Source organism: Echeneis naucrates, chromosome 3 (genome assembly GCF_900963305.1).
Source record: "Echeneis naucrates chromosome 3, fEcheNa1.1, whole genome shotgun sequence".
Lineage (NCBI taxonomy): Eukaryota > Metazoa > Chordata > Actinopteri > Carangiformes > Echeneidae > Echeneis > Echeneis naucrates.
In genome coordinates, this window is record NC_042513.1 from 15,632,818 (window position 1) to 15,659,443 (window position 26,626).

The window sequence follows — 26,626 nt, forward strand, 5'->3', positions numbered from 1 at the left end:
GTGCAGATGATGTGCGAGGTGATGCCCACCATCAGTGAGGCTGAAGGGCCTGGTGGGGGAGGTGGCAGTGGTCGGCGAGGCTCTGGCTCTCCACTTCAGTCAGACTCAGAAGGTCACTTTGAGTCACTGATGGTGTCCATGCTGGAGGAACGGGATCGTCTTCTTGAGACTTTGAGAGAGACTCAGGAGAACCTGGGCTTGACTCAGGGTAAACTGCACGAAGTGAGCCACGAAAGGGACTCGCTGCAGAGACAACTTAACACTGCTCTTCCACAGGTAAGTGAAGGGACAACCTATCAACATGACTTTCACTCACATTACTCTGTCAACCCAAATGGGGGTATCAGTAAAGTAGAGAAACACCGTCGTCAAGGGAAGCACCAAAGTCACCTCGATCCCCTGCTTCACTTTCAGCTTAAGTGGCAGTTTCCCTTTTGGATAACAGCTCTTACAGATGTTGACTGCTAGGAGTCAAAATTTCTGGTAGCATACATATAGTATTGATAAGGAATGTGATCACAAGCATTGTCTGAGATTATTTGCATTTTCTTGAGTTTTGTATCCAATGTCAAATGAGTAAGATGTCCTGTATACTCTGTAACGTGAAAATGTAAGCAGTAGACTGCAATATAACTAAAAAGCAATAGCCTCTGTTCCTGCTATTTGCATAATGTGGAGGGAATCTTGATCCCAGTGTTGTCCATCTGCTTGGCAGGCCTCTATTGTATTATTGACTCATGTTTCTACCCTCTGTGGTCTTATATTTAAAACAACGGGATCAAGTTTCCTGCTTCTAATGATGCATCAGAGGCCAGTAATCAATTAAGCATTGTGGTAGGTTGGTATGAAGATATGTTCAGTTTATGACGTAAATGCAGCGTTTGCTTGCACTATTTGTTTCACATTTTATGAAACATTGGGGGATGACTGAGAGGAATGCAGACTGTGAGTGATCAGAGCTTAGAATATGACAGATAGCAGAGGCCTGTGTGTGGTCTATAGGTAGCAAAACAGATTATAGGGTACTGGCTCACAATACCCTAACTTTCCTGGATGGTGAATTGATGGTGACGATGAAGATTAACTTACTTGCACCATGTTTACATCCTGTGTAAAGTAGGAGCCACCAAACTTTGTATACATAGCACAGTAAAACTGGCATTATAATGAATTAATGATCAATTATTTTAAACATAAACAGCAAGGCAACCTTACCATTAATTAATTATTCATGGTAAGGTTGACAGTAATGGACCACCAGAATAGATTCATAATGTGACCTGTTATTGTTAATAATATGTAATATATAATATGTAATAATATGAAAAAGTATTTGTTAAAGGAGGTCATCAACGACTAATTATTTAACTTTCTTTATACATGCATCTCTATGCATGTGCACACAGCTGCTTTCCGTGTTGTCAGCTGATCCTCTGGCTCTCTGCCAAGCCTCCTGGGCTTGTGTTTGGAAGGCAAGAAAATCCAGCTGTTGAAAAAGTACAAGCACTTTAAAAGGTGTAATCTGGTGTTAATACATTATGTAGAATTCTTTTGTTTTCACCATCTGCGTGTAAATCTACCAACCAAAACTCAAAAACAACCAACTGAACATTTTAAAGATAATTGTTCTTTTGTTTTTTTTTTGTCTAACTTTTTTTTCTAATGAAATTTGTCAAACAAAAAATACATTTTAAAAACCATATGATGCACAAATATGTGCATTAAAATAGCTGCTGTTTAATGCTGGAGACCCACTGGATGTATGGCATTCACGTTGCTATTAATTTGTTATGAAAAAATGGATGGTCTTTTGACTGTTGCAAGGTTTATATCGAGTTTGCCAGTAGACATACCACAGACACAGTGAAAACATGGTGTTGACACAGTTTTGTGTAATATTGCTGGTATGATGTTACAATGACTTGTGAGCTGCTTTCTTCTATGTAGTTTTCTTCAAGATATGGATGTCTTGTTTAAAAAAGCAATAAAGTGGTGGGGTGAGGGGGTGCAAGATATGGAATCTCTCAGTAATCATATGATACAAAAGAAGCCTGTCTTCCAAAGGCAGGATTTATTTGTAAACATGGACGATAAAATAGAAAAAGAAATCATTCTGCAGCCAGTGTGTCTCCTGTAGATTAATTCAGAAAATATATTTATCTTGCATTACTGGTCATCTGCTGTTTGTGTACATGTATGTATAGGCAGAGAAATTTCCTAGGTAAGGGACTATTAGACACAGTCTAGGTGAAGACTGTAATTTGTATTAAAACACTACAAAACTTGCATCAATTCATCAAGATTGATACCTACAGAGATGGGTTTATTTTAAATTCAGGATCCCATGAACAAAAGCAGATGTTTCATAAGGCTCTTCTGTCTGAATGTAACCAGAGTAATTCTGCGTCCTCTCCCCTCTTGCTTTGTCTCTGTCTTGCAGTCTATCTCTCACACTGTTATACTTTTAGCTGTATACACTAGCTTGTATCTAAGTAAATGAATACGCTGTTTGGGTGTGTGTTCATATTCTTCCTCATTTCCTTATATTGCATCTTGCAGACTTATTGTTTGTATTAGTTAGTTCATTTGAAGCTGTCACTCCTGAAAAATGTCCTGTGTTGCATATTTTGGTTTTCCTATTGCTTAAATAGCCTGCTTTATTTACTCCCAACACATTGAGCTCAGGTGCCACCTTTAATCTCTTGTTTTTATCTAGTATGGAGGACAGGATAATGAATGCATTCATCAGGTAGGCAGTTGTCCATGTCTCTTATCTGAAATGATATGGCAGTTTGTTAGTGTTTGAGAGTCTGCAGAAGGTAGGTGAAGGGGAGGTGAAATCTTCTCTCTTGTTCCCTCCCTCCTGGTGAGAGTACCCTTTGACTGGAATGCACAAACATTCCAGGGCAGCTTGCTCACACGTCAATGGCTTTTTCAATCTCCAGACTTGCCCTGTTTGGATGTTGCTTATTTGTCTTTATTTTTGGTCAATATATCCTATGGTCAGGCCAGTTCAGTTCACCTTTCCATCAATCAATAGGTCATTGACATCAGCAAGGTTGTCCAATTTTAATGGCTTCATGAGGCAGGAAACATCAGTGGAGCTAAGGATTGTAATAGTGTAGTCTTCTTGCCAGAGGTTCATTCAGAGACATCAAATCCACTTGGAAAAGTAAAAACAATATTTAAAATAAAATAAACAAACCATGTTATTGCTTCATAAAACTTCATGAACAGCGTGTAGAAATATAACACAAACCCCAATTATAATTATTAGGGTTACTGCCGCATTTCTCCACCTTCACAGTCCACCCTGGTGATGGTGACCCTGGTGGCCAAGTATTAATGGTCAGCTAATATCTACACGCCATGATGTATTAACTGCGGACTGCATTTTCAGATGAGCTTGTTCAGATATTTCTCTAAGAAGAGAAAGGCGCTAGTCAGATATCATTGGCCTTTTACTGACTTGATTTTATTGTTTTATTTATTTATTACATTCAGCCAAGATGTATTCTTTTTTTTTTTTATCCTGTAGCACTTTGATATTGTTCACCCAATGTAAAGTGCACTTATAAATAAAATATATTATTATTATTAGCCTTAATCTGACATTGTATATGGCTGAGATGTATAGGTTGTAGCGGTTGTAAGAGAAAAAGCCATTTTCAACTGGCCAGCCAATAAATAGGTTGTAAAAGTTATCTGCAGTCAAGCGCCATTTGTTTACGCTACGATGGCCTCCGGAGAGCCTCCCCCTGCTGCTGAAAAAAATCCTAGAGGAAATAGTGTGATGCTATTTCAGATTTCAGTTACACAACCCCACCAGAAAGGGCTTTTCAAGTTAATTAAAAATGAAAGGACTATGACTTAATTCTAAACGTTGAATGCAACTGAACAAATGATTACTGAAATATAGTAACAACAACCCATGTTCCCCCTCTTCCATCCCTCTCTGATCCCTGATGGAACTTATTTCTTTAAGCAGGTTCACTAATGCTGGATATCTGCCTCTTATTCTCAGGGCGTTATGTGTGTTGTATCTTTTTTGGATATAAACACTGCACATTATGGTATCTTAGTCCATGAGCCATCGACCTTACATTGTCTTAATGAGCTCAGTCTTGAATCGCTGAACCCCCCCCAATTTTTTCTCCTCCTTCTTCTTTTTTTTTTTTCCCATTTTCACTATCTAGAAAGTTTTACGTGTAAGAAGCTTGGTCTATATTTTATGTAGTTGATTTATTTGTATGTAGTTGTATGTGTAACTGCAACTTTTGTGCTAGATAGGATATTGATATTGAGTTGATCATAGCATGTTAAAGAAACAATTGGTGGTCTTGAGTACAACTGCTTTAGACTGGCATAAGTTTTACCTGAGTGACAGAACCTGTTCCTTATTCGTTGGTTATGTCCCATCATAATGACCTGCAGTGTTCATGAAAGATGTATCTACATGCTCAACTGGTTGAACTTATCCATACCTGTGGCTTTATATGGCCATTGTTGACAGCGATAGCATAGCCAAAATGAGAGGATTTCAAATTGCATCATCAGTTGTTCCTATCCATACTGTAACATTGTAAAAAGTTGAACATTTTGTCTAGCTAACCTGCCACTGTTTACCTTTTTATCCCACAAATTTAGCATTCTACCAAAACCTGAAACCCATTTTTAAATTATTTTGGTTGTGAAGATTCAAAAGAAGAACATTCAAAAAGGACAGTGTAGTCAGACTGACTGTGATAAATTGCAGTCTTGTAAAGAGGAGACTCTGTCCTGGGACACAATTAAGATTTCTTTTTATTGTTCGTTCTGACATGCATTCAGCCTCTCTGCTATCCACTAGTCCATCAAACTTTACAAAACTAAGATCCATTCACCCAGACAAGATCCTGGTTTATGAAAAACTTAATGTTAAATGAAGATAAAACTGTTCTTTCTGTCCCATAAATTTCTCACCATCCCAGAAATCCAAGATTATGATAACAGATTAAATTCTTTATTTTATTCAGTAATGCACAAACTCTCATGTATGCTGATAGATTACTGTAATTCATTATTAACAGCACTACCCCAGAAATAATCCTTGTACAACTGAATGCAGCTGGAGTTGGGTCACAAAATGTGACCCTAACCCTAACCCTTTCCCTTGGTCTGGTTTCCTCCCTTCCTCCATTACCTGTCGACTTATTCTCCTTTCCTCGTTGACACTCTGTCTTCTATACTTTTTTAAATCTCTTTTTTATATTCTGTTTTATATTATTTTATTTGTACTGCTCTGTATTTTCAAGGGGCCAACTGACCTCACTGACCTAATTTGATATTCCAGACTTTGGTACAGTGGCATGAAAGGAGAGTGCACAGTGGCAAGAAAGAGACAAAGCCTGACTTGTTGCTCATAGTGACGTGAAAGTGACAAAGTGCAAGTGTGGCCTTGCTAAATGTGGACTAACTTAGTAACATAAGAGGAAACAGATACAGGACTGGACTGAAGGCCTTCCTCTGTTTAGTTTGGCCCAAAAGCCAAATGCTCTCTGCTGTGAACTTCCTGCCACCTTTATTGAGCATCCCACATCTCTGCAGTGACTGTTTTTAAGTGAATCAGGGGCTGAATTTTGTGCTTTTTCAAATGCTGTGAGAGGTTTGTTGTATTTCCCCGGATGTGGCTCCAGGTTATTACCCTATCAAATGACATTACTGAATAATGGGGTTAGGGTTAACACTTGAAGAGGTTGCAGCACATCTCAAACATGAGGAGGATTTTTGAAAGAGCACCCCTATCTGCTTTATTTAGACATAGCTTTATGAAGACAGGATTGACTAGTTCAGTTTTTGGTGAAAACAGAAAACAAGCTCAGTAATCACATTAACTATTATGGAATTTATTACAAATAAATTACGTTTTCTTGTTTATGGACTATACTTAGAAGCAGAACTGATACAGATACACATCTGTATCTGTATGATTGCTATGTCCTGTCATCATGTCTCTTATCTCCTGCAGTTGTGGAAGAGATTGGGCAGATTGTGATGCTGTTCTTTTGTTACACTGAATAGAAAACACTGAAGTAGTTGTCTCAAAGCACAGAGAACTGGGATCCTCTGCAATTATTGAGGCATCTGAAGGTGGGGAGAACTCAGCATGAATTAACAGTACGGTGATGTACACAGGGCAACATGTGCTGTATCTCCTCAAGCCAAATGATGATGTAGTGTTTTGATGAAAGTTAGTGGAGGAAAAAATGGCAGTACACACCAGCCGTCTTTCACTTTCCCGAGATTGACTTTTCTCCCTGCCAGTGTGCACAAGGGGCAGCAAGCTAAGCAGCTCTGAATAGAAACCATTGTTGTGCCTAATTAGTTTTTGACAGTGAGTCCTCCTCTAGGAGAACAGATGCCCTCTGCACAGTGTCAGATTTCAGCACATGCTATAAGCTTTTAAGAACGGCTAAAGTCATTATACAGTAGGGAGGCCTATTGGTTCCAATCTCACTTCCAAATACAGCACAGTCTAATGATGGCATGGAGTTGGACAGAAGAAGGGGCTATTGTCAGGCTTATTCATCTGCGGCGTAATATTTTCCCATATTTTAACATCTTTAAAAGCTATTGCTACCTTTAATGGAGGCAGGTGTTAAACGCCATGTGTAAATTAAAGTTGGAAAAATGGAGCAGACTGTGTAGTTAAAACACATCTGCAGGTTACCAGGAGCTCACGTTGTGTGCCGTTGCTTTAATTTAGACTGCCCACAAAACACCATCATCATCATCATACAGTGTGTATTTTTTTTTCTCAATAATTTACAGTTTCTCAAATTCAGTGTTGCTAGTACAACACACTTAAGCCCTTTTAGTGTATAATGCCCTAGTTTATCAAGTTTGTGAATCTAGTGTATTATGACAGAAACATTGTACTAATATCCTTAAATTTTAGCATGATCTCATCACTGTATTTTCCACAGATTTATCTGCAGTTGAAACATTTTTTTAAACAAAATAACAATATTAAGTAAGAACGGACCAGGGTAAATTATATTATGATATGATATTATGAGAATAGATGCTTTTATAATTTGTATGTTGGACATAGGAAAGCTAAATTTTAAAGACATTAAATATAATCTTTACAGAGAAATGTTACCATGTTCATAATTTTGCCTACCCCCTCCCAAACAGTGCATTTTTTCAAAGTATTATAAATTAATGCCTCCATTAATCTGAAGCTCCATCCTTAAATGACAACTCAACCACAATTACAGTTTTCCCTGAAAAGCTTCTGCATTTTGTGTTTTGGTACACTGTTCCTTTAATGTGTTGGCACACATTTTCATGTACCCTCGTCTAATCCCCTCCCCTGTTCTAAGGTTTATAGAGCAGCTCAGTCTACGTCTAACCAGCATGTCACTCATCTACTGAGCCAGAGACCCGCTACCCTGCTGCAGGGGAAAAATGGGATCAGGCTTTAATGCCAACGGCTGAACTCACATTTACAAAAGCTTTAATCAGGTGTCATATTGTATAAATATGTTTGGGGATTCAATTGATTGATTAGATGATTGACAGGCATTACATATAAATTTGGATTGATTAGAATTGTTTTAGTTGTTTATAAAAAAAAAAAAATGTTTTTGGTAGGTAAATGCTTTGCAGACTTGATTATTAAACCAGGTTTCTGATTTCCCGCTTCAAGTGTGATGTTATAAATTTATAGAATTTTCACTGGTAAATGATTTGAAACATTTAATAAAGGTCTGCAGCACAGATAACCGCGATAAGTTTGTAACTTTTTTATTGGCATTAATGACAATGATAACCATTGAGCCCTGTGCTTGTTAGACTTTCCTAGACTGAAATTACTTAACTTCCGTTATATAAATTTACAACTAATAACCAATTGCTCCCATTTTGTGAATGAATCATGACTTGAGGAACATAAGAATTTGAGAAAAGGTTTCATATATGGTGGAGAGATCCTTAGAGAGATCTTAAGGTTGCTGTGCAAGTCAACCTCAGCATCTGCTCTGGAATGTAGGAAGTAAGCCACTCTGTAATTACCCCCCTGGTTCCTCCCCTTACTGTCGGCAATTGGCTGCCAGAGGATGGAGGCCTTATTCTTAGCCAATAGCAGACTAGCAGAGCAGACTCTGTGCCAGTCACTGGAAAAGCTCAGAGGCTGGAGCAAAGGGAAGGGAGAATAGTTGCGGTAGTGACTAAAAGGACGATCAGTTCCAGAGCTCACTCCCACCCCCACCCCAGTTACAACACACACACACACCCACACACACCTCCCACCCTCTGAAATGTAGCAATAAGGCTTCAGCACTCAGTGCTTGTGCTACAAAGCAAAAAATCAGGATGGCACATTCTTTAGGTCTAACCATGCATATAATTCTAAAGGGCACTGTGGATCGTGTGTGTGTCAAGCAAATGCAGTTGTACACACACGCGCACAATTGCAGTTGTTTGAAGAGAACTAGAACAAGACGTGAGAGTAATGTGTGGTTTATTAGAACAAGTAGCAGTATATTCTCTACATGAAAGTGGGTGTGTCAACATCTTTCTTTCAACTTCTTTGATTTTTTTTAACCTCTGTTTTTTGTCTTCCTGGTCAGGCCAGTACAGTCTGCTGTATGTGATAAACTCCTTAAGAGAAAGGCCATTTTTAATTGAATATTACAGCTGATAGAAAAGCGAGTTATAGAAACTTGCAGACAGGACGTACATCGCCATTGTTTCAGCTCTAAACACAACTTTAGCGTTGTAGTACATTGCGGGTGTGTAGACTTGCATTGTCACTTCTACAAGAAAATAAAGTCTTTGACGATCTATTAATGTTTCAACCTGGATGAATAAAAAGTCTTAATTATATTACTTTGATAGCTCTATTAAATCCAGACGTTTTTCGTTTTAAACCAAAGAATCAGCTCTTTCTAACAAGGTTGATTTGTCATTTGTCATGTGACACTTCCATTGACAAACTCATGAAGTTAGTTCAGATATGGATTGGTCTGACCCTCTGACTGGAACATTGCTGGTTTACTTCTGTGTGTTTATCCATCACTTTTTATCCTTATTTGTGATGTGTAGTCTTGTGCTGTACGTCGGTTATACCTGTTGGCTCCCATTGGTGATGTCATAGCCTATCAGTGTTTAAATCATAGGCTGAGCTGTCAGCTGCTTGTACACCCAAAGTAAATAGGCTCAGTCCTGTATGTTTCTAAACTCAATTTGAGGAAATGTTTGTCTGAATTTATACACCACAAACAGCTGCCAGTAACTTTATCGCTGGGTTTGTTATACAAGAGACAGGTAGTTTAAAATTAGAGATATACAAGCTCCAGGCTTCCACGTTGCTAACTGTTTTATTTTGTTTTTCTTTAGAATTGAGTGTGCATGGTTAAATAATCATTACATGTTTGTGTATTTGTCCTTTTTTATTCTAGGAGTTTGCTGCACTAACAAAGGAGGTTAACGTGTGCCGGGAGCAGCTTCTGGAGAAGGAGGAGGAGATAGCAGAGCTAAAGGCTGAAAGAAACAATACACGGGTTCGTTGGACACACTAATATCCTTCACATAAACACACAGATTCATTCCTTATTCAACTGTATCTTACAATGTTCTAACATTATACATTAAAACCGCTATAATCCCACTGCCTCCTCTAGAAATCCTTGTTGAATTCCTAGATGTTTCTGTGTTTTGTCTAGGTAGTTGTCATAACACAGGCTGACAAGCCACTTTCAATCCTCTAAAACCAAATCGCTGTCATAATTTGTAAGTGTGGTCTATAGTCTCAAGTGTTACTCTTTACTCATACATGCGGTCATATAGGAAAAACCTGTTGCTTTGCTCATCTGAGAGGAGGAGGAGGTTGAAGAAGTACAAGCATTGCTCTGATGTATTATAACCTGTATGATGTCAGTTTATTTATTGCATTTGTTGTGTGCTTGGGGCAATTTGGGCGAAGTGCAACTTCAAACAAGCTGATGTGTTTCTGACCTGTTAACATCAGTAACACTGTCTTTTGTTGTGTGTGCAGCTCCTGTTGGAGCACTTGGAGTGCTTAGTATCCCGCCATGAGCGCAGCCTTAGAATGACAGTGGTGAAGAGGCAAGCTCAGTCTCCAGCAGGTGTATCGAGTGAAGTTGAGGTTCTCAAAGCCCTTAAGTCTCTTTTCGAACACCACAAAGCCCTCGATGAGAAGGTATGGTTGTGACTGATTTTGAATTATGAAACAAAAACAGACCAATAGTGGCTGATGCTCTGGTTTACTACAAAGACTCTCTCTGATTATATTACATGTCAGTCACCCCCTCACTACAGGTCCATGTGTAAAAAGAAATTTTCAGTGGATCAAGCATATGGAAAGCCTTTTTCTGATTCACATATATAGTGTTTACTTTAGGGGGTATTTTGGCATTACATATCAATTTATTACTAATAGCAATAAAGCAATAAGTTAGCAAAAAAGTTAGATTTGGATAAGATGTGTTTGTTTGTTTTTTTTTAATCACAAACATCCCCAGTGAAGCATTCCTAAAGTTTTAATTTGTGTGTTTTAAAGAGTTCCTAATTAAATTTTGAAAAACAGAGTAAATCAGTTTTTGCTTTGATATAATTTTGTCAGTTTTAAAATAATACAGATCAGGGATCCAATTAAGGAAATAATTGTCTCTGTTCTAATAGCATGCAAATTAAATTTTTGTTCAGTTTTAAGTCTTTCCCCATTTATCCACAAATAGGTAATTTATGGGAGAATGAAAGAGAAGTATTGTTAATCTAGTGATTTGCAATAGCAACACTGCAGTTACAATGTACATTATGCATTTGTTGCTTCTACAATATATTATATATAATATAATTAAAAGTCAGTCATAAGAACCAAGAAATTTCTATTCTAACTTTGATTTGACTTTTTTTTATTTTTATTTTGTATATTTCCTGATATAATATACTTAATCAAATAAATTAAAGAATATATTGCATAGTGAAGTTCAAACAGTTTGTTTAGCTGTGATGTTTTTTTTTTTATATTTGTGTCACATACTATGTAGGTCAGAGAAAGACTCCGTGTTGCCTTGGAAAGATGCAGCGCATTGGAGGAACAGCTCACCATCTCACACAAAGAAGTAAGCAAGCATAACTTAAATTGATAACCAAAATTCCGATTGGGCAAAATAGGAATCAACAAAGGATGTAAATGAATTTGTTATTTAGTGAAATTTAAACTGGTCACATGATACATGAATTGGTGGTATTGGGTTGACAGCTCTTAGACAGTCTTAATTTGTGTAGTATTTTCAATGCAACTGTGTAGCAAAAAGTGGTTTACAAAGTAAAACACACACACACACACACACACACACGCATGCAAATACAGAAACACGGATAGACCCCAATTTTCACAGAATAACAAAGTAATAACAACAAATCAATAACTGGAACTAAAGAAACACAATTGTGAATCTCATGAATTTGAATCTGCACTAATAAAACAACAAAGCCTAGAAAGCAAAGATAAAATTGTGTTATGGATGAAATGAAAAAATAAAGAAAGCCATAGAATACATAAATAGATTAAATTAAATTATTAAATTAATGATAAAATTGAAAGCCAGTCTGAAAGAGTAGGGCTTCAGTTTGTTTTAAAAATATCAACACTTCCTGCATTCCTCAGGTTTTCAGTGAGGCAGTTCCACAGAAATGGACTAAAACAATAAAAAGTCTTTGTAGCTTCATAGCTTCGAAGCAGATCCGATTAAATAGGTAGGCCTAAAACCCTGAAGAGCTTTGTCAGTTAGTTATAGGATCATAAAATAAAGGATCTTATTGGTGTAATGTGAACTCACTTTCTGATCTTAATCAACTCACGCACAGCTAGGTTTTGGAGCATTTGTTCTTAAAAATTGTCCTCTTCAGTCCAGAAAAGGAGGAATATGTCGAATAATAAAAGTATACATTTGTGTAGCTCGAAGTGTAAATGCTATTGATCAGCTTCCTATGTTTTACTAGATATCCTATTAGTTTCTAACCCATAAATTAATTTCCTTTGAAAACAGACTTGGAGAAAATTGATTGCAATGAATTTTATTTATTTAGAGATAATTGTAGTCATGTGCATTTGTTCTGCTAAGCCATTTATGTGCTAAATTCTTGGATATTAATACTCAATCTGATGAAGAGATCCATTGCTCTCAAGCATGCACATGCATGCAACGGGAGGAAGATTCTTTAGTCCACTGTGCATTGAATGGGATTAAGATTGACAAAAGGCCCAGAGGATCCCGTGGAAGTGTCCTAGATTTCCTCTCTGCTTCATGCTATAGTCATCTTTTGTTCTTGGGTATTAGCCTGGGACCACACATGCACACATGCATACATGCACACTAGCATAAACACAAAAATCAACCAATTGCTGCTCTGCTATTATCAACAACTTTACGCCCTTTGGCAAGGCAACTTTTTGCTGTTTTGTTTTCCCATGGTTTTGCCATTTGGCACAGAGACATTGTGTTGATCTATGTAGTGTATTCAGGAATCCTGTGGTTTGAATGCAGCTTTAGGAACAACTTCCACAGACATGAACACTCAGACACACACAGTGTGCTTGACAAATAATTACAAAGCTGCATCAAACCAGTTTAGTGGTTAACCAAAATTGTTTTGATGTGTATTGCCAGCAGCAGATGAGTGACTTAACAGGGTGTTAACAAGCTGCTGTTTTCTCTAGCTGGCCTACCTCAGGGAGCAGAGCAGCCTGAAAAGAGGGCTGGCAGATGGAACTAGCGAGGTCAACCACAACTCTGAAATTATGCCAAACACCAATGGCAAGGTAAGGCTACTTGGCAGCATGTGGCAAATGATTTAGATATGGGAGCCATGTGGGAGTGTCACAAGTGTCCACCATCTGTTAAGTTGATTAAATTATACATTAATTACACAATTTTTTTTCAATAAATAATGAAATAATGATATTAATATGAACAGCCTTAATGTGCTGGAGTGGGATATATTGGATATTTTTGTAAGCCAAAAAGTGATAAGAAAAACTAGGTCTAGGACTCAATGTAGAGAAGTGACTTTATACATGACTCGCAAAGATGGTGGATAAGAACCAGTCAAAGGATCAGACATATCCTAGTATTTTATTGAACCACCTTTATTTCTGCTATTGGCTTAAGAGTGTTAATCAGAAATACTTTATTACTCCCCAGTGGGAAACTCTGGTAGCTTATCGGCTAATAGTTTAGGAGGCGTAAAGGCTGATGGTAGTGGGAAGTAATATATCTTTCCATTGTCAGATGGATTAACCGTCCACTGCTGTGGTTAGTAATGAATGTATCAGATTACATTTCTCACTCACCATACAATGACAAACTGCACTATTCCATCAATATACATGCACAGACAAGATGGAAATAATGGAAGATGTGGGCTGGTTGGAAACAGTCCAGGTTACTGAACTAGCTTGTTCTGCACTATGTCTGCCTTAAATGCTATAACTCATTGGACTGGGCCATGATTGTTTTCAAATGGCGATTTGTCTTTAATATCCTGTAAAATGCTGCTAAAATGGTTAGTATCACCTGCAGCGGTCATCAGATGGCTCATTGAGTCAGGAGGAGGATGCGGGACCTGAGTTTGGGAAGGTGGGTGAGCTCCAGGAAGTGGTGGACCGTCAAATGGCTGATCTAGGCCAAATGAAGGAGCGCATGGCTGCGATGGCGTCACGCATCAATGAGCTTGAGGAGGACCTTGATACAGCTCGAAAGGACCTCATCAAGTCTGAAGACATGAACACGCGGCTGCAGAGAGATCTCAGAGAGGTAGCGTGGAACTGTTGATAACCCAAAGGCATTATGAAGTACAGGCTCACTAGCTCTTTAGAGTCGAGACTATACAGAGACAACACACTAATTTAAAAGTTGGTCAATTTGTGTGTGGTTATAGTCAGTGGCTCAAAAAGAAGATATGGAGGAGAGGATCACCACCCTGGAAAAGCGCTACCTGGCAGCTCAGCGGGAGGCTACCTCCGTCCATGACCTTAATGACAAGCTGGAGAACGAAGTGGCCAACAAGGAATCCCTCTACAGACAAGTAGGCTCCACACTCTTTGACTTAAAATGTCTAAAAAATCACTTAGAGGGAATGGTGTTTCAGTCTCCAAGTTTTCTGCCAGCAGGAATTGCCTTCAGTTCCTTTTGGCAGTTTTCAGACTCCTGCTAATGAATTCCTTCTATATTCACATGCTGACCAGCACAGCAGGCTCTGAATGGGAAGCCTCTACAACACTGGCTGGTCTCTTTACATGTACTCGCTGAGATGGAGATGTCTCTCATCTCTTTTATTCTGGGTTTTGCCTGTCTTTGTGTCTTTATGAATGCTCTCTTCCTCACTTCCTTCCCTCCCCACCCTTACTCATCCCCACTGCCTGTCTCGCTTTGTCTCCCTCTTTCTCTCTTGCCACTTTCTCCACCTTGTGGGAGTAAAAGCTAACTCCAACACCAGGATGAAGCACAGATGAGTCTTTACCAATGACATTTTGCTTTTGGTTTGTTTGTTGCAGACTGAGGACAGAAACAGGCAGCTCCAGGAAAAGCTGGAGCTGGCTGAGCAGAAGCTGCAGCAGACCATCCGCAAGGCAGAGACTTTGCCGGAAGTGGAAGCTGAACTTGCTCAGAGAGTGGCTGCCCTCACAAAGGTATCGTCACCTGCACTGGCACTTTTAGCATTCAACCATTCCACACACCGTTTAGCGCATTGGAATTCATGGCCTACATGAAAAGTTGACCTCTTAAAAAGAGTTTGGCCCTTCGAAAATCCGTAATATTTTTAACTGCATGTTCCCGCACTCGTACAATCAGGGATATTAGGTTAGTTTCTTTACAGTGCAACAGCCAGGAGCTCATAGAGGAAGCTGCTGAGGAGGCCATTGTTTATGTCACTCCAAATATCCACAGGGACCTATTTTTAGAAATATGGCCCATGTTTTTATCCATTTATAGTTGGAAGCTTTGTCTTGGACAATACACATAGCTGCTGAATTTGGCAAAGTATTAGCAAGGCTCTACACTCATTTTTGAAGTCATCGTTTTGACAAGTAAATTTAACTTTGTCCTGGCCAGATAAAAATAACAGTAATAAAAATCTATTTGTTTCACTAAATAGCTGAAAGCAGGGTTTCAGAAATACACAACCATGAATGAGTCACACATACTATGAAGAAATTGTATTTCTTTCTTTTTTCTTGAAATAACAAAAACAAAACTTACCCTGTCCAATGGGCATAGTTCTCCCACTTTCCCTACAGAAAGTGTATTTGTGCTGGCCAAACTTTAATGTAGAGCTCTGTTAATAGCTCTCAATACAGCAGAAATTAAATCATTTTAACTTGTGGCATGCTTATTTTATTTATTTTACATCCACACAATCAGTAAGCCACATGTAACATCTATGTAACATCTATATTTGTTTCAGGAATGATAACATTTTAAACAATGTCTTTCTGTCCCCATTTGTTTACTCTCATCTATCGTTAAAGCCTTTCCATCCAACTTTTTTTATGGTCAGGACTCTTCCTCTTTGGTCAAAGCTTAAACCGCACAGTTGCAATATAGAACATGATGGAAAGAACAACATGCTAGGAAATGGAAAGAGACGTTTTGGTATGTTTAATATAACCTCCATGCATCAAAGGCATCAACATCCCACCATTTTATACTTTATGGCCTCTGGAACAGTTATTGATAGTCACCCAGTCTGTGTTATTCCTGCTCTAACACAGTGTGTTGTCTGTTTGCTTTTCTGCTCTTGTCATAGTCTTTTAAAGTTATTAAGGCCATGTTATCTTTCTGAATGTGTGTCTTATTTTCTCCATTTAGCCATTGCATTAAACCAATATTCTATTTTCTCCTCTGTCTCTTTGTCTGTCTGTCTGTGTGTGGTCTTCATGCCACCCCCTATCATCTCCTTGTCAAACCCGTAGTGTGTTCTGTGTGGCTCTAAAGGCTCTAAGACTCAGAAGAAGGTAGAACAGCTTTATTCACAGAGCTAGACCAGGCTGTTTAGATGCTGGAAAACTCTAAGCTTGGTTCAAGCTCTGTTTCTGAACTTAACCAGAGCAATCGAAACAGAAACATCCTCATTTGTATCTGACTTTTATCCTTACATCGCCTAAATCACTTGAAATAAGAAAGAAATTGCTTTGCCAAACTAAGAGTTAATTTCATCAAAACTTAAGCTCAGTGAAAAGATAAAAAGTGCCTGGTTAAGTGCAGTGATTCTCGACATGTCAAAATGTTGTAGTTTATGATGAAGCATGACCAGGTGGCCAGCCTTCTTAGTCTGCTTATAGTTGTGCTTCGTACACTGTTGAGCTATGTTAATCGGTACTTCACACCTGCACCACTCCCTTTTTTCAAACACAGAAAACCCTAAATGTTTGGTGTCTAACACAAACAGGAAGTTCCATCTGGCTTAAGGAGACCCTGCCCACTAGGGCTACGAGAAAATTGGACCAGGATGTGTGGCAGAGACACGTTTACCACTCCATCAGTTTTTGCATAAAGACCAGCGAATAGACTGGTGGTATCTGTTGCATACACTGACTATATTTCTCCACAAATCTGACTGTTGTCTCTCTCTAGGAGTTTCCTTGTTTTCTGTGAAATATTGGCTGCTGTTGTTACCTTGGTCCCTTTGATGGTTTTGCTCTCCTTTCCTGTAGCTTGTGCACAGTTCCATAATAAAATTATATAGATATCATATGTATTTACATATATGTTTGAGGGTCTTTAGCAAAATCTGGCTTGCCGAGGTCTTTTCTGAGCAAGGTCCACCTCAAGGATGGATGACCAAACACTGTTACAGGGAGATCAAAGTCCAGCTTTAGATTCGGGCTCATTAGCTTGAGGAGGAGAGAATATACTGAGATTCTGGCTACCTTAGTACATTTAAGATAAAGACTTTTATGTCATTGTTACCTTATCTTCAGGCAGAAGAACGGCATGGCAATGTGGAGGAGAGACTGAGGCAGCTGCAAACACAGCTGGAGGAGAAAAATCAGGAACTGCTCAGGGTGAGAAAAAGGGAAAGAGTGGAAATCAGCTAGTCACAATGGGCTGGCTGCTCTCAATTTTATTGCTGTAGAGACAGGTGCTTGTTTTTTATAATGCTGGTGCTCTTTTTGTATAGGCACGGCAGCGGGAGAAGATGAATGAAGAGCACAACAAGCGCCTGTCTGAGACAGTGGACAAACTCTTGTCAGAGTCCAATGAGAGACTCCAACTGCACCTCAAAGAGAGGATGTCTGCACTGGAGGATAAGGTGATTCACAGAGAACCATGCAAAGAGGATTTTAGGAAGCAAGGAGGGAAACAACCTTGAGGACACTGTCTTTATTGTTCCTACAGTATGTGTATCCCATGGCATCATACGTCATGGGGCATGGTTAGTTCTGTGTTTACAGCATGTCAGCTTCTGTGTGTTTGTGTTCAGAATGCCCTGATAAGAGAACTGGACCACACAAAGAAGTTGATCGAGGAGTCTCACCACGAAAAGGTGATTCAGTTTTTACGTCTGTTTTGTCTTTATTTAGGTTTCCATTATTATTTTACTGTTAATATTATTGTTAGTTGTAGTAATACTAGTATTAATAGCATTAATATAACTTTTCTCATTATTATTATTAATTTAAATACTTGCATTGTTTCTCTTTCCTTCTGGACATTACTATAGCACACACATTAGTTGTGTCCAAAAAACTGTAGCATCCAAAGGATGAGACTCTGAATTTGGGCACAGTTATTGTTTTTGTATTAAATGACTAAGGTATCTTAATGTCCTCATCTATAGGAGCAACTCCTGATCCAGATTGAGACAATGAGGGCTGAGAATGAACAGGGTCGGAGCAGGAGCAACTCCTTACTGCATGGGTAAGATGTTTTAACTGGTAGAGCTCACACTTTAACCCTCTAACTTCTCAGAACCTTTCTGATTGCTTCACTCTGTACATCACTTTGTATGTCTTCAAAGGCGCTCTCAGCTGGGCAGCACTCCTGATTTCAGATATCCAGTGTCGGCCTCGTCAATGATAGACAGTAACTCAGACCATTACGGCAGTGCTCTTGTGTTAAGGCGACCTCAGAAGGGACGAATGGCAGCACTCCGGGATGAGCCATCCAAGGTGAGGTCCAAACCGTGTATTTAAGATGTACAACACCCTCTTGTGATTTATGAGCGCGCTTGATCAATAACTGGCATAATCTAACCAAATTAGAACTTTAGACCTTTAAGTTCTCACTTTGAGGACATGAAGGTAATATTTATCTTATTTAACTGAGAGTTCTTTTTTATTTATTTATCTTATTTTTTCATTATTTATTTTTTTTTTTTTGCTGGATGCTGTTCTCCTTCATTCTTCCTGTTTCCCTGTTTCATTTCCATCTAATGTCTGACTTCTTTCTGATCATTCTCTTCTCCATTTATCTTTGCCTCCTTTCTGGACATCAGCGACATGTAAGTCAGTACGGTGGAGAGAGCAGTGACCTTTTTTTTTTGGGGGGGGGGGGGGGGGGGGGGTCTGTGCAGTGCATTAAGTATCCAACTAACCGTTTATCTTCCTCTCACCTCCATTACCTTCTTTTTCTGGGTACCACTATCTCCCTTCATCATCTGTCCATTCCCCGTTGTTGTGTTAATTAGGTGCAGACTTTAAATGAGCAGGAGTGGGAGCGTATGCAGCAAGCTAATGTGATAGCCAATGTGGCTCAGGCCTTTGAGAGTGACATGGATGCCTCAGACCTGGAGGAGGATCGAGAGACAATTTTCAGCTCAGTGGACTTGCTGTCCCCTGGTGGCCAGGCAGATGCACAGACCCTTGCCTTGATGCTTCAGGAACAGCTGGATGCTATCAACAATGAAATTCGGTACTAGTGCCCACACAGCTATCAGACCAAGCCCAGCAGCAGTTTCACTGCTTTATTTAAACACGTATACTTTTGTTGCATTAATGATTTTTCCCTGTAGAATGATCCAAGAAGAGAAGGAGAGCACAGCTATCCGGGCAGAGGAGATTGAGTGCCGGGTGGGCAGCGGCGACAGCTTGGGTGGACGTTTCCGCTCAATGAGCTCCATCCCTCCATCGTTATGTGCAGGCTCCTCACAGGGCGGTTCTCCCCCGGGCTCTGGTCACTCCACCCCCAGACGCATTCCTCGCAGTCCCAACAGAGAGCTGGACCGCATGGGTGTTATGACCTTGGTAACACATCCTTTTATTATTTCCCAGCCAGAATAATGCAACTGATTGAAGCACGTTAACCTTAACATCCCTTAGTCATTCCCCTAGTCACACAAGAATTATAGTTAAAATTATTATCATTGTGGTGTTTTGATTTGTTTACCTATTTGGATATTTTTTAATGCCATCAGATAAGATACCATCATTGTGATACATGTACTATTATTTTCTTTGTATGTCCAGCATTATGTAACCATGTGTATATATAACTGCCCCCCTGCCTGTAGCAGTATTGCTATGATCCCTACATCATCCAGAGCTCCCTCTCCCAGCAGACCCTAACTTACCTACCCTATGGTGCATCTGGCTTCAGTGCCCCTCCCCAAGCCTTTAGCTATGCACCCTACTTCCAGGTACCTGTCTGCCCACACCTTCCTTCCCTCCTTGTGTGGGTACGGTCTGCCTGTTCCTCTTTGTTCCATTTCTTTTGTCATTTTAAAATAAAAATATTTTCCCTGACAATAATGGTAAAGACATATCCATATAGGCAACCTTAAGTATGAAACTAATAACAAAATGCAATATTCTTCATAATATATAATTTAATCAAATTAATTATCCTCTTTTCCCCTCTGTGTATGGTGTTATTTCTCCACAATGGTCTGGCTAGAGCTGATGCTTTGTTTTTTCAAAACCATTTTTGAGGCACACATTAAATTTGGTCAGAGGGTGTTTTTAAATGTGCGGTACGGTGTTCTGGACTAGACTTTATTGTCCCCTTGTCAGTTGTAAGGGTAGAAAGATGAGCCTAAGACATTTAAGCATGACGTCATTTATACTTGGTATGGAGTTGAGAAATACTCAAAAAAAAAAAAGATAGGTGAGGTCAGGAAAGCCTGATCCTCAATGTGTTGAAAGGTCCACTCTTCCCTTTTATTTCTAAAACTAACACCAGAAAAACACAACAGTGTTAAAATAAATAAATAAATAACAATGGCCTTGGGTGGAAATTTTGATTCTCTGGGCCACTGGTTTTCCTGTTAACACTGTAGCTGGCATTACTAGTCATCAGTCAGTCCTTTAAGGAATTGTTAACTTTCTTTTGTAGGATTTTAAGCAGTAACCAGATTTGTTCTGTCCTTTAAAGAGAAGAATACTACAGCTATGAAAGGAGTGCAAATACCTGACAAACAACTTTCCTCTAAGTCAGCTTCATCATAATTCCGGCCTTTAAGCATCAGCAAAATTAGTTAGATGATTTCGTTCCAAAATATGAAGAAAGAGAAGGACATTTTTGACTATTACATTAATTTATCGCCCACTCAATTTCCTCTTCCTGTTTCCCTTTTATAGCTCACTCTCTCTCTCTCTTTTTTTTTCATTGCTTCACTGTATCAGTTGAGGAAAGGAAATGAGTGATTTGGTATTTTTCCCCCCTGGGAAAGTGGGGGGGCAGAATAAACTCCAATAGAAATGTGGCACAGCAATGGTTTATTTGCTCTGCTAATGTCAGGCCTGTGAGGAATGCCGCATGGGGGAAAAATCCTCCAAGTTATAAGGTACACAGTGGAAAAAGTGACAATAGCAGTTCTGCTTTATGATGTCGGGTTTCACACAGCTCAAGATAAGAACAGTGTAGTGTCAATCTGTTCTTTGGTAGATTATTTATCTCAACTGAAAGAGTAATGCTACTAGAAAAGTCAGGATATCTGATTTCCTGAGTTTTCTTTAACTGGGCTGTACCCATTCGTCTTGGCCTTGACCCAAACTCCAGTGCAGTTGTTTTGCAGTGTCTCCTGCTTGGATCGGGTGGTGCTCCTTCTGACTTTATTTTCCCATCATTTGCATGTCTTCGTTATACCATTAAACTTACAGGACTGTATATATATCTTGTTGTTATTTTCCTGCTGTGTGTGTCTGTGCATGGCTTGGTTTCACTGCTATTCTATTATGCATCTCACTAACTGCCTCTCTCCTCTCTCCTTTTTTGCCACGCTTCAGCCTAGTGACCTGCGCAAGCACCGCAGGAAGGTAAACTTAGAGTACTACAGTTTGGGGCTACTTGTGCATTACTGACGCTCCTTTCATTCCCAAGCCTGAGTGTCATCTACAATATGCTGTTCATATCTGTAGTCCAATTAATTTTTTTTTTTTGGGGGGGGAGGACAATGTTTGGAAGAGTTACCACAGATAAATCTCAATGCTCATCACAGAAATGACACATTGTTACGAGCAGGTCATGAGCTTTAAAGTAAATTTTAAAGTAACTGGAATTTATTGACTTGATTCACACTGTTAATTGAGGTGTTTTCCATTGGATCCTTTTTTTCATCATATCAAGTAAGAGTTTGGCAGACATAAATCTGCTTCGTCTTCATGAATTGGGAAAATTATACTTTATCCATTCAGAAATATCATCTCCAGGTGCAGGTTATTAGCCATGAAATGTATTTGTAATATGACCAAACTAAATTGTTTTTTAATGTGGATCCTGTAGATATGTATGTCTTGGAATGAATGGTATGAGTGCCACATACAGTTATTCCCAAAGCATAGGATCATCTTAAGTTTCTCAGTTTAAATTATACTGTCCTTAAAAGTTTAGAGAGGCTGTGGGTCATGGGTCAGAAATGAACCACCTAAATAGCACTGCCTGCTGACATAAAAAACTGGTGTCTGAATCTGATTTGTCTCTGAAAACTGCTCTTTTAACTCCTGCTATATACATGAGCGATAATTTTGATATAAAATGTAATATATAATATGTATGGACTGGTCAGATGCCATTTGTGTAGCTGCTTGTAGCATAAAAATATATAGTGTTTATTTCACAGCTGGTGGTGTTTGTTCTCAGTTTCTTTTTCTTTTCTGGACTGAAAAAGAAGAAACACATCACTGACTTGTCTCTCCCACTGTTTTGCAGTCTGCACAGGATGACAAGGCCACCATCCGATGTGAGACTTCACCCCCCACCACTCCACGCTCCATGCGTCTAAACAGAGATGCAGGACATGCCGCCAGCCACGAAGACATAAGAGACATTCGAGGGTAAGACCCGCACCTGTTACATTGCAGTAGAAGGCCCTTGGTTAGGTGTTAACTCCTACATCTATAGTGCAAGAAGTCATGTAACAATGTAAGAGAGTGCATAGTGTTTCTTTTAGTGTTAAGGTGTTACAGGGTAAGGGTTTAATGAGAGGAGGTTCTCTTTGAAGAGATTAAGGTCAAAAGACAGAGGGATGGCCCTGCTCTTTTAGATTTCAGGAGCTTTTTGTTTACAGGGATGGTGATGATACAACATATTCATGGAGAAACATAGTGACTGAGAAGCAGAATAGAATGAATGATTGAGTTCAAGTAGATGGTGCAGGCTCAGAAGTCTCTAATTACAGACTTAAACCTGTCAAACATGTGTAGCCAGTGTGATGAATAGCAGAGTGAAATGTGCTTTTACTTTGTCTTGTGTCCGTCATTTAATTCTTCTCTCTCCATCTAATCACTCACCCATTGGCCCCACAGTCTAGCTGGTCTGCAGGATGGCCAGGGAAGTAACCCCAGCAGCAGCAACAGCAGCCAAGACTCCCTCAACAAAGCAGCCAAGAAGAAGAGTATCAAGTCATCCATTGGGCGTCTCTTTGGAAAGAAGGAGAAGGGAAGAACAAGCCTTCCTGGCAAGGACTCCCCCAGCCAAGGTCGGTACACTGGGCCGAGCATGTGGTTCATCTACAGCCCATTTATGCAAATGTCATATGTGCAGTATGGCTGTATCAGGTCATATCAGAACTAGACAAGGTGTTTGTTTCTGTTCCTAGCTGGGACTCCTGAGGCAGAGAGCTCGCCTAAGGATAGCTTGGGAATGAGCACCCTGGGGGGCCCTGCAGACAAGAACCGGAAGCTGCAAAAGAAGTATGTGTCCTTTCACAGCTCCTCAACTGTGTTTTTACTATGAATGTGGATGTCAAGTCATATTTAAACATGACGAGGTGACAACCTACTATTCAGGATGCCTATAGAATCAGTACAGTTCAGTGTTGATGATATTGCTGCTGCTGTGGTTCAGCCCCTCACATGCTCCCTTGCTATCACCTGGCTCACGCTCACGCCTCTCAGCTCATCCTCCCTTTGTTCCAAACTCAGTAATTTCCATTTCCCTCCTCTCCCACAGGGATTTTATGTTTTTTCCATCATTCTTAATTTTGTAAAACATATCAAACCAAAAATGTTGTTAGAGCTTTAAAAATTGGCATCAATTCATTCTTTCTTTTTATATTTTGCCATCCTTGTTTTTTTTTTTATCATCCCCCTCTCATTCTACGTGTAGCCCAAAGACAGGGTAAGTTGGTTCATGTTGTTTTTGCTTTGCCTTTATCTTCTTCCGTCACTCAGCTTCATGTTGACCTCATCAATAACCAAGGACCCCAAACAAATGCCCCTCTGACTTTCTGATGGCTTTTCCACACTGCTCTTTACCCTGCTTTCCACAGAGGAGCTTAACTAACAGGAATGTGTGTGTGCAGATTTTTAGTGAGTGACAAATTTTCCTCTTGCAGTTTTTCCTACTGGAGCATGAAGTCGTGCACTTACAACTACTGGACGGATTGTTAATGGAAGAATTCAGCAGAATAGTTGACTTGAGCTTGAAAAACTCAGACTGTACTGTTCAGCAGAATCACAAATTTGTTGTTGTTGACATAGTACAATTAGAAGTAATAACAAGAACTTGCGTTTAAACATCTGGTAGTCTTTTTGTAAGGCACATCTGACAAAGAGAGATGGGTTTATATGTGCCATGTCACACAGCCCCATCTAGTGGTGTATTTTCAACATTGGTTGAGATTTGTGTCCATTTAAGTTAACTTGAGGGAGCTTTAGAAGAACCTGAATCAGGAGCTGCCTCCACCCAATGAATGTGCATGAAATGAACAAGCAAAATTTAGAGAGCTACTGCAAGAGTCTCTCCGTCCTCCCCTCTGTGCATGTTCTAGCGCCTGCAGTTGTAGAGGAATGCATCCATACTAAGTGGACTGTAAGTGTACTCTCAAAGCACTGGTTCTGGGAGAAAACTTAACTGACCAAAGTCCCTCAGCCCTGAAGCCCTGGCTGTGAACTCAAACTCACCTCCCAGAGGTTTAACAAAACACCCATCTGGTTGAGCCTGGGGAGTTCAGACTTGAAAAAGTCAAAGGAGCTTTTCACAACACTTATGGTCTTCATTGGCTGGAGTTTGCTTGATACATTCTCTTAAGGGTTTTTCCAGATGAGTTAGTCTCTGAGTCTTCCTGGGTTTCATCTCTGTTTTCTCTCAAACTCCTGCTCTCGGTCTTGAGTGTGCATGTCAGTCAACGTCTTACAGTTTGTGAATTTGATCAAGTGCATATTTGGGAGTTTATGGCTGCTTCTGAGGATTTTGGTGTGTGGTTTCTGTTTGGGTTTTTGGGGATGTGAACTGTTACATGTATATATATTTTGTCTCAGGCATGAGTTACTGGAGGAGGCCCGCAGACAGGGCCTGCCCTTCGCTCAGTGGGACGGACCAACTGTTGTGGTTTGGTTGGAGGTATGACACAGACACAGCTGATGTGAAGACTGCTCATATTAATGAAATTCCATTTATCAAGGTTTGACTTACTGTACAATCTGTACTCTAAACAGCTGTGGGTGGGCATGCCAGCCTGGTATGTGGCTGCATGCCGCGCCAACGTGAAGAGTGGAGCCATCATGTCAGCACTTTCGGACACAGAGATTCAAAGGGAGATTGGAATCAGTAACCCGTTACACCGTTTGAAGCTCCGCCTGGCCATCCAGGAAATAATGTCTCTAACCAGCCCCTCTGCCCCGCCTACATCAAGAACGGTATTTATCTGTTGGGTTAATATGTAGATGGACAAACACACACACACAGGAGACACTCAGAGAGAGCTGTTTTTCTCTTTAATACAGGTCTTGATGATGCCTTATTTCACATTCTACTCAACTGTCTGAGCATTACTTTCATTGCATTAACATTTTAACTACTTCAGTACATAACATGCACTAATGAAAGGGTCAAACTACTTCAGAATTCTGCTTCAATCTTTTGCTAACAATAAATGAAAAATTCTTTTTCTCTCCATCTCCTCCATCTATTATTGCCTCTCCCTCTTGTGCACGCTTCTCACTTCTGATTGGGGGTGTATGTCACATGATCAGACCACAGGAAATGTTTGGGTCACACATGAAGAAATGGAGAGTTTGGCTGCCACTCCTCCAACGGTTAGTCTGTCCCGACTGGCTTGACACGAGTGTCTGCAGAGGCTCATTCCAAATTGCCCTCAGGACAGCTAGTTAACCTTTGACCTCATCACTCCATTATCTAAAGTATTGAATCGTTTTCTGGCTCAGGGCAACTTGGAAAAAGCTTCTTTCTTTCTGCTGTTATGCAGTTTTTCCTAGTTGGTATTAGCAGGTTTCTGGTCTCTTCCTCTAGAACTTCTGTAATGTATGTGACTGTTTACAGTAGCTATTGTGGTGTGTCTCTGTGTGTTTATGGTTTATAGTTGATGTAGTTTCTTTAGTTTCTTTAGTTTGCATTTGCTGATAACAGACCAAATCATAAGTAAGGACCCTGTTATGAATAACAGATACAACGCATGAAAGACTTTCTTTAATATGAGTTATCTAGAACAGTGTGACATACTGGGTTTGGACAGTATGGTGATATTAACTACTAAACAGTACGAATTTGTCACTGAGATTTTATACCTAGATGGATTATCTTGATTAATACCCTATTATGATAATGTGCAGATGTGCTTTATTTTTTCAGTAAACTGACATCAACAAGGTTTCTGTATAATTTTTTACAGAGATCTAAAACCATTATGAAATAGTCATATTGTCCACTCCTCTGACACAGTTTTTCCCTTTTTGCTAATGTGCTTCTTCACCAGTAATGTGTTGTTCTGTTACTGTGAATGATATTTTGCACATGAAGCTACTCTAACCCAGGCACTGCTGCATCACTAACTCACCGTCTGTCTTCTCTTCACCATGTTCACTCTAACTATGCTAACACCAGGAGGATGACGAGGGTAGCTGGGCCCAGGTTTGCACACGTTCCCCAAAAACCCCACTTATGCTCATCTTATTCTGCTGCTCTTAACATCAGTTTATTCCATCTAAAACAAGCTATCCAATTTTTCTCTCTGCTTGTATTTCCACTCTTCACTGAAGTTTCTCTCACAATTATCACATTGGTTGTTTGATGAAATTTGCTAAATTGGTTTGATTCTGGTTTATTTGGCAATTCCGATTCCAATTAATTCTGATTAAATACAAACTACAGCTGGAATGTCAATTCCCAATACCAGAGTAAATGGCAGAAAACAGGTTAGTCCACACATACTG

General features: G+C 39.6%; 1 protein-coding gene across 1 annotated transcript in view; it reads left to right on the plus strand.

The window, feature by feature from the left end:
* LOC115040786 (liprin-alpha-1-like) overlaps positions 1-26,626 on the plus strand; it is a 50,059-nt gene that overhangs the window by 2,706 nt on the left and 20,727 nt on the right. Inside the window, exons 2-25 of the mRNA XM_029497816.1 lie at positions 7-276; positions 9,447-9,548; positions 10,043-10,207; positions 11,058-11,132; positions 12,734-12,835; positions 13,584-13,829; positions 13,954-14,100; positions 14,570-14,704; positions 16,997-17,080; positions 17,197-17,328; positions 17,500-17,562; positions 17,857-17,936; positions 18,037-18,187; positions 18,706-18,929; positions 19,030-19,261; positions 21,242-21,271; positions 22,164-22,288; positions 22,760-22,932; positions 23,053-23,146; positions 23,562-23,573; positions 24,716-24,797; positions 24,893-25,093; positions 25,430-25,492; positions 26,298-26,324. Of these exons, the coding sequence (XP_029353676.1) occupies positions 7-276; positions 9,447-9,548; positions 10,043-10,207; positions 11,058-11,132; positions 12,734-12,835; positions 13,584-13,829; positions 13,954-14,100; positions 14,570-14,704; positions 16,997-17,080; positions 17,197-17,328; positions 17,500-17,562; positions 17,857-17,936; positions 18,037-18,187; positions 18,706-18,929; positions 19,030-19,261; positions 21,242-21,271; positions 22,164-22,288; positions 22,760-22,932; positions 23,053-23,146; positions 23,562-23,573; positions 24,716-24,797; positions 24,893-25,093; positions 25,430-25,492; positions 26,298-26,324 (3,015 nt within the window). The remainder of the gene's footprint in view (positions 1-6; positions 277-9,446; positions 9,549-10,042; positions 10,208-11,057; positions 11,133-12,733; positions 12,836-13,583; positions 13,830-13,953; positions 14,101-14,569; positions 14,705-16,996; positions 17,081-17,196; positions 17,329-17,499; positions 17,563-17,856; positions 17,937-18,036; positions 18,188-18,705; positions 18,930-19,029; positions 19,262-21,241; positions 21,272-22,163; positions 22,289-22,759; positions 22,933-23,052; positions 23,147-23,561; positions 23,574-24,715; positions 24,798-24,892; positions 25,094-25,429; positions 25,493-26,297; positions 26,325-26,626) is intronic.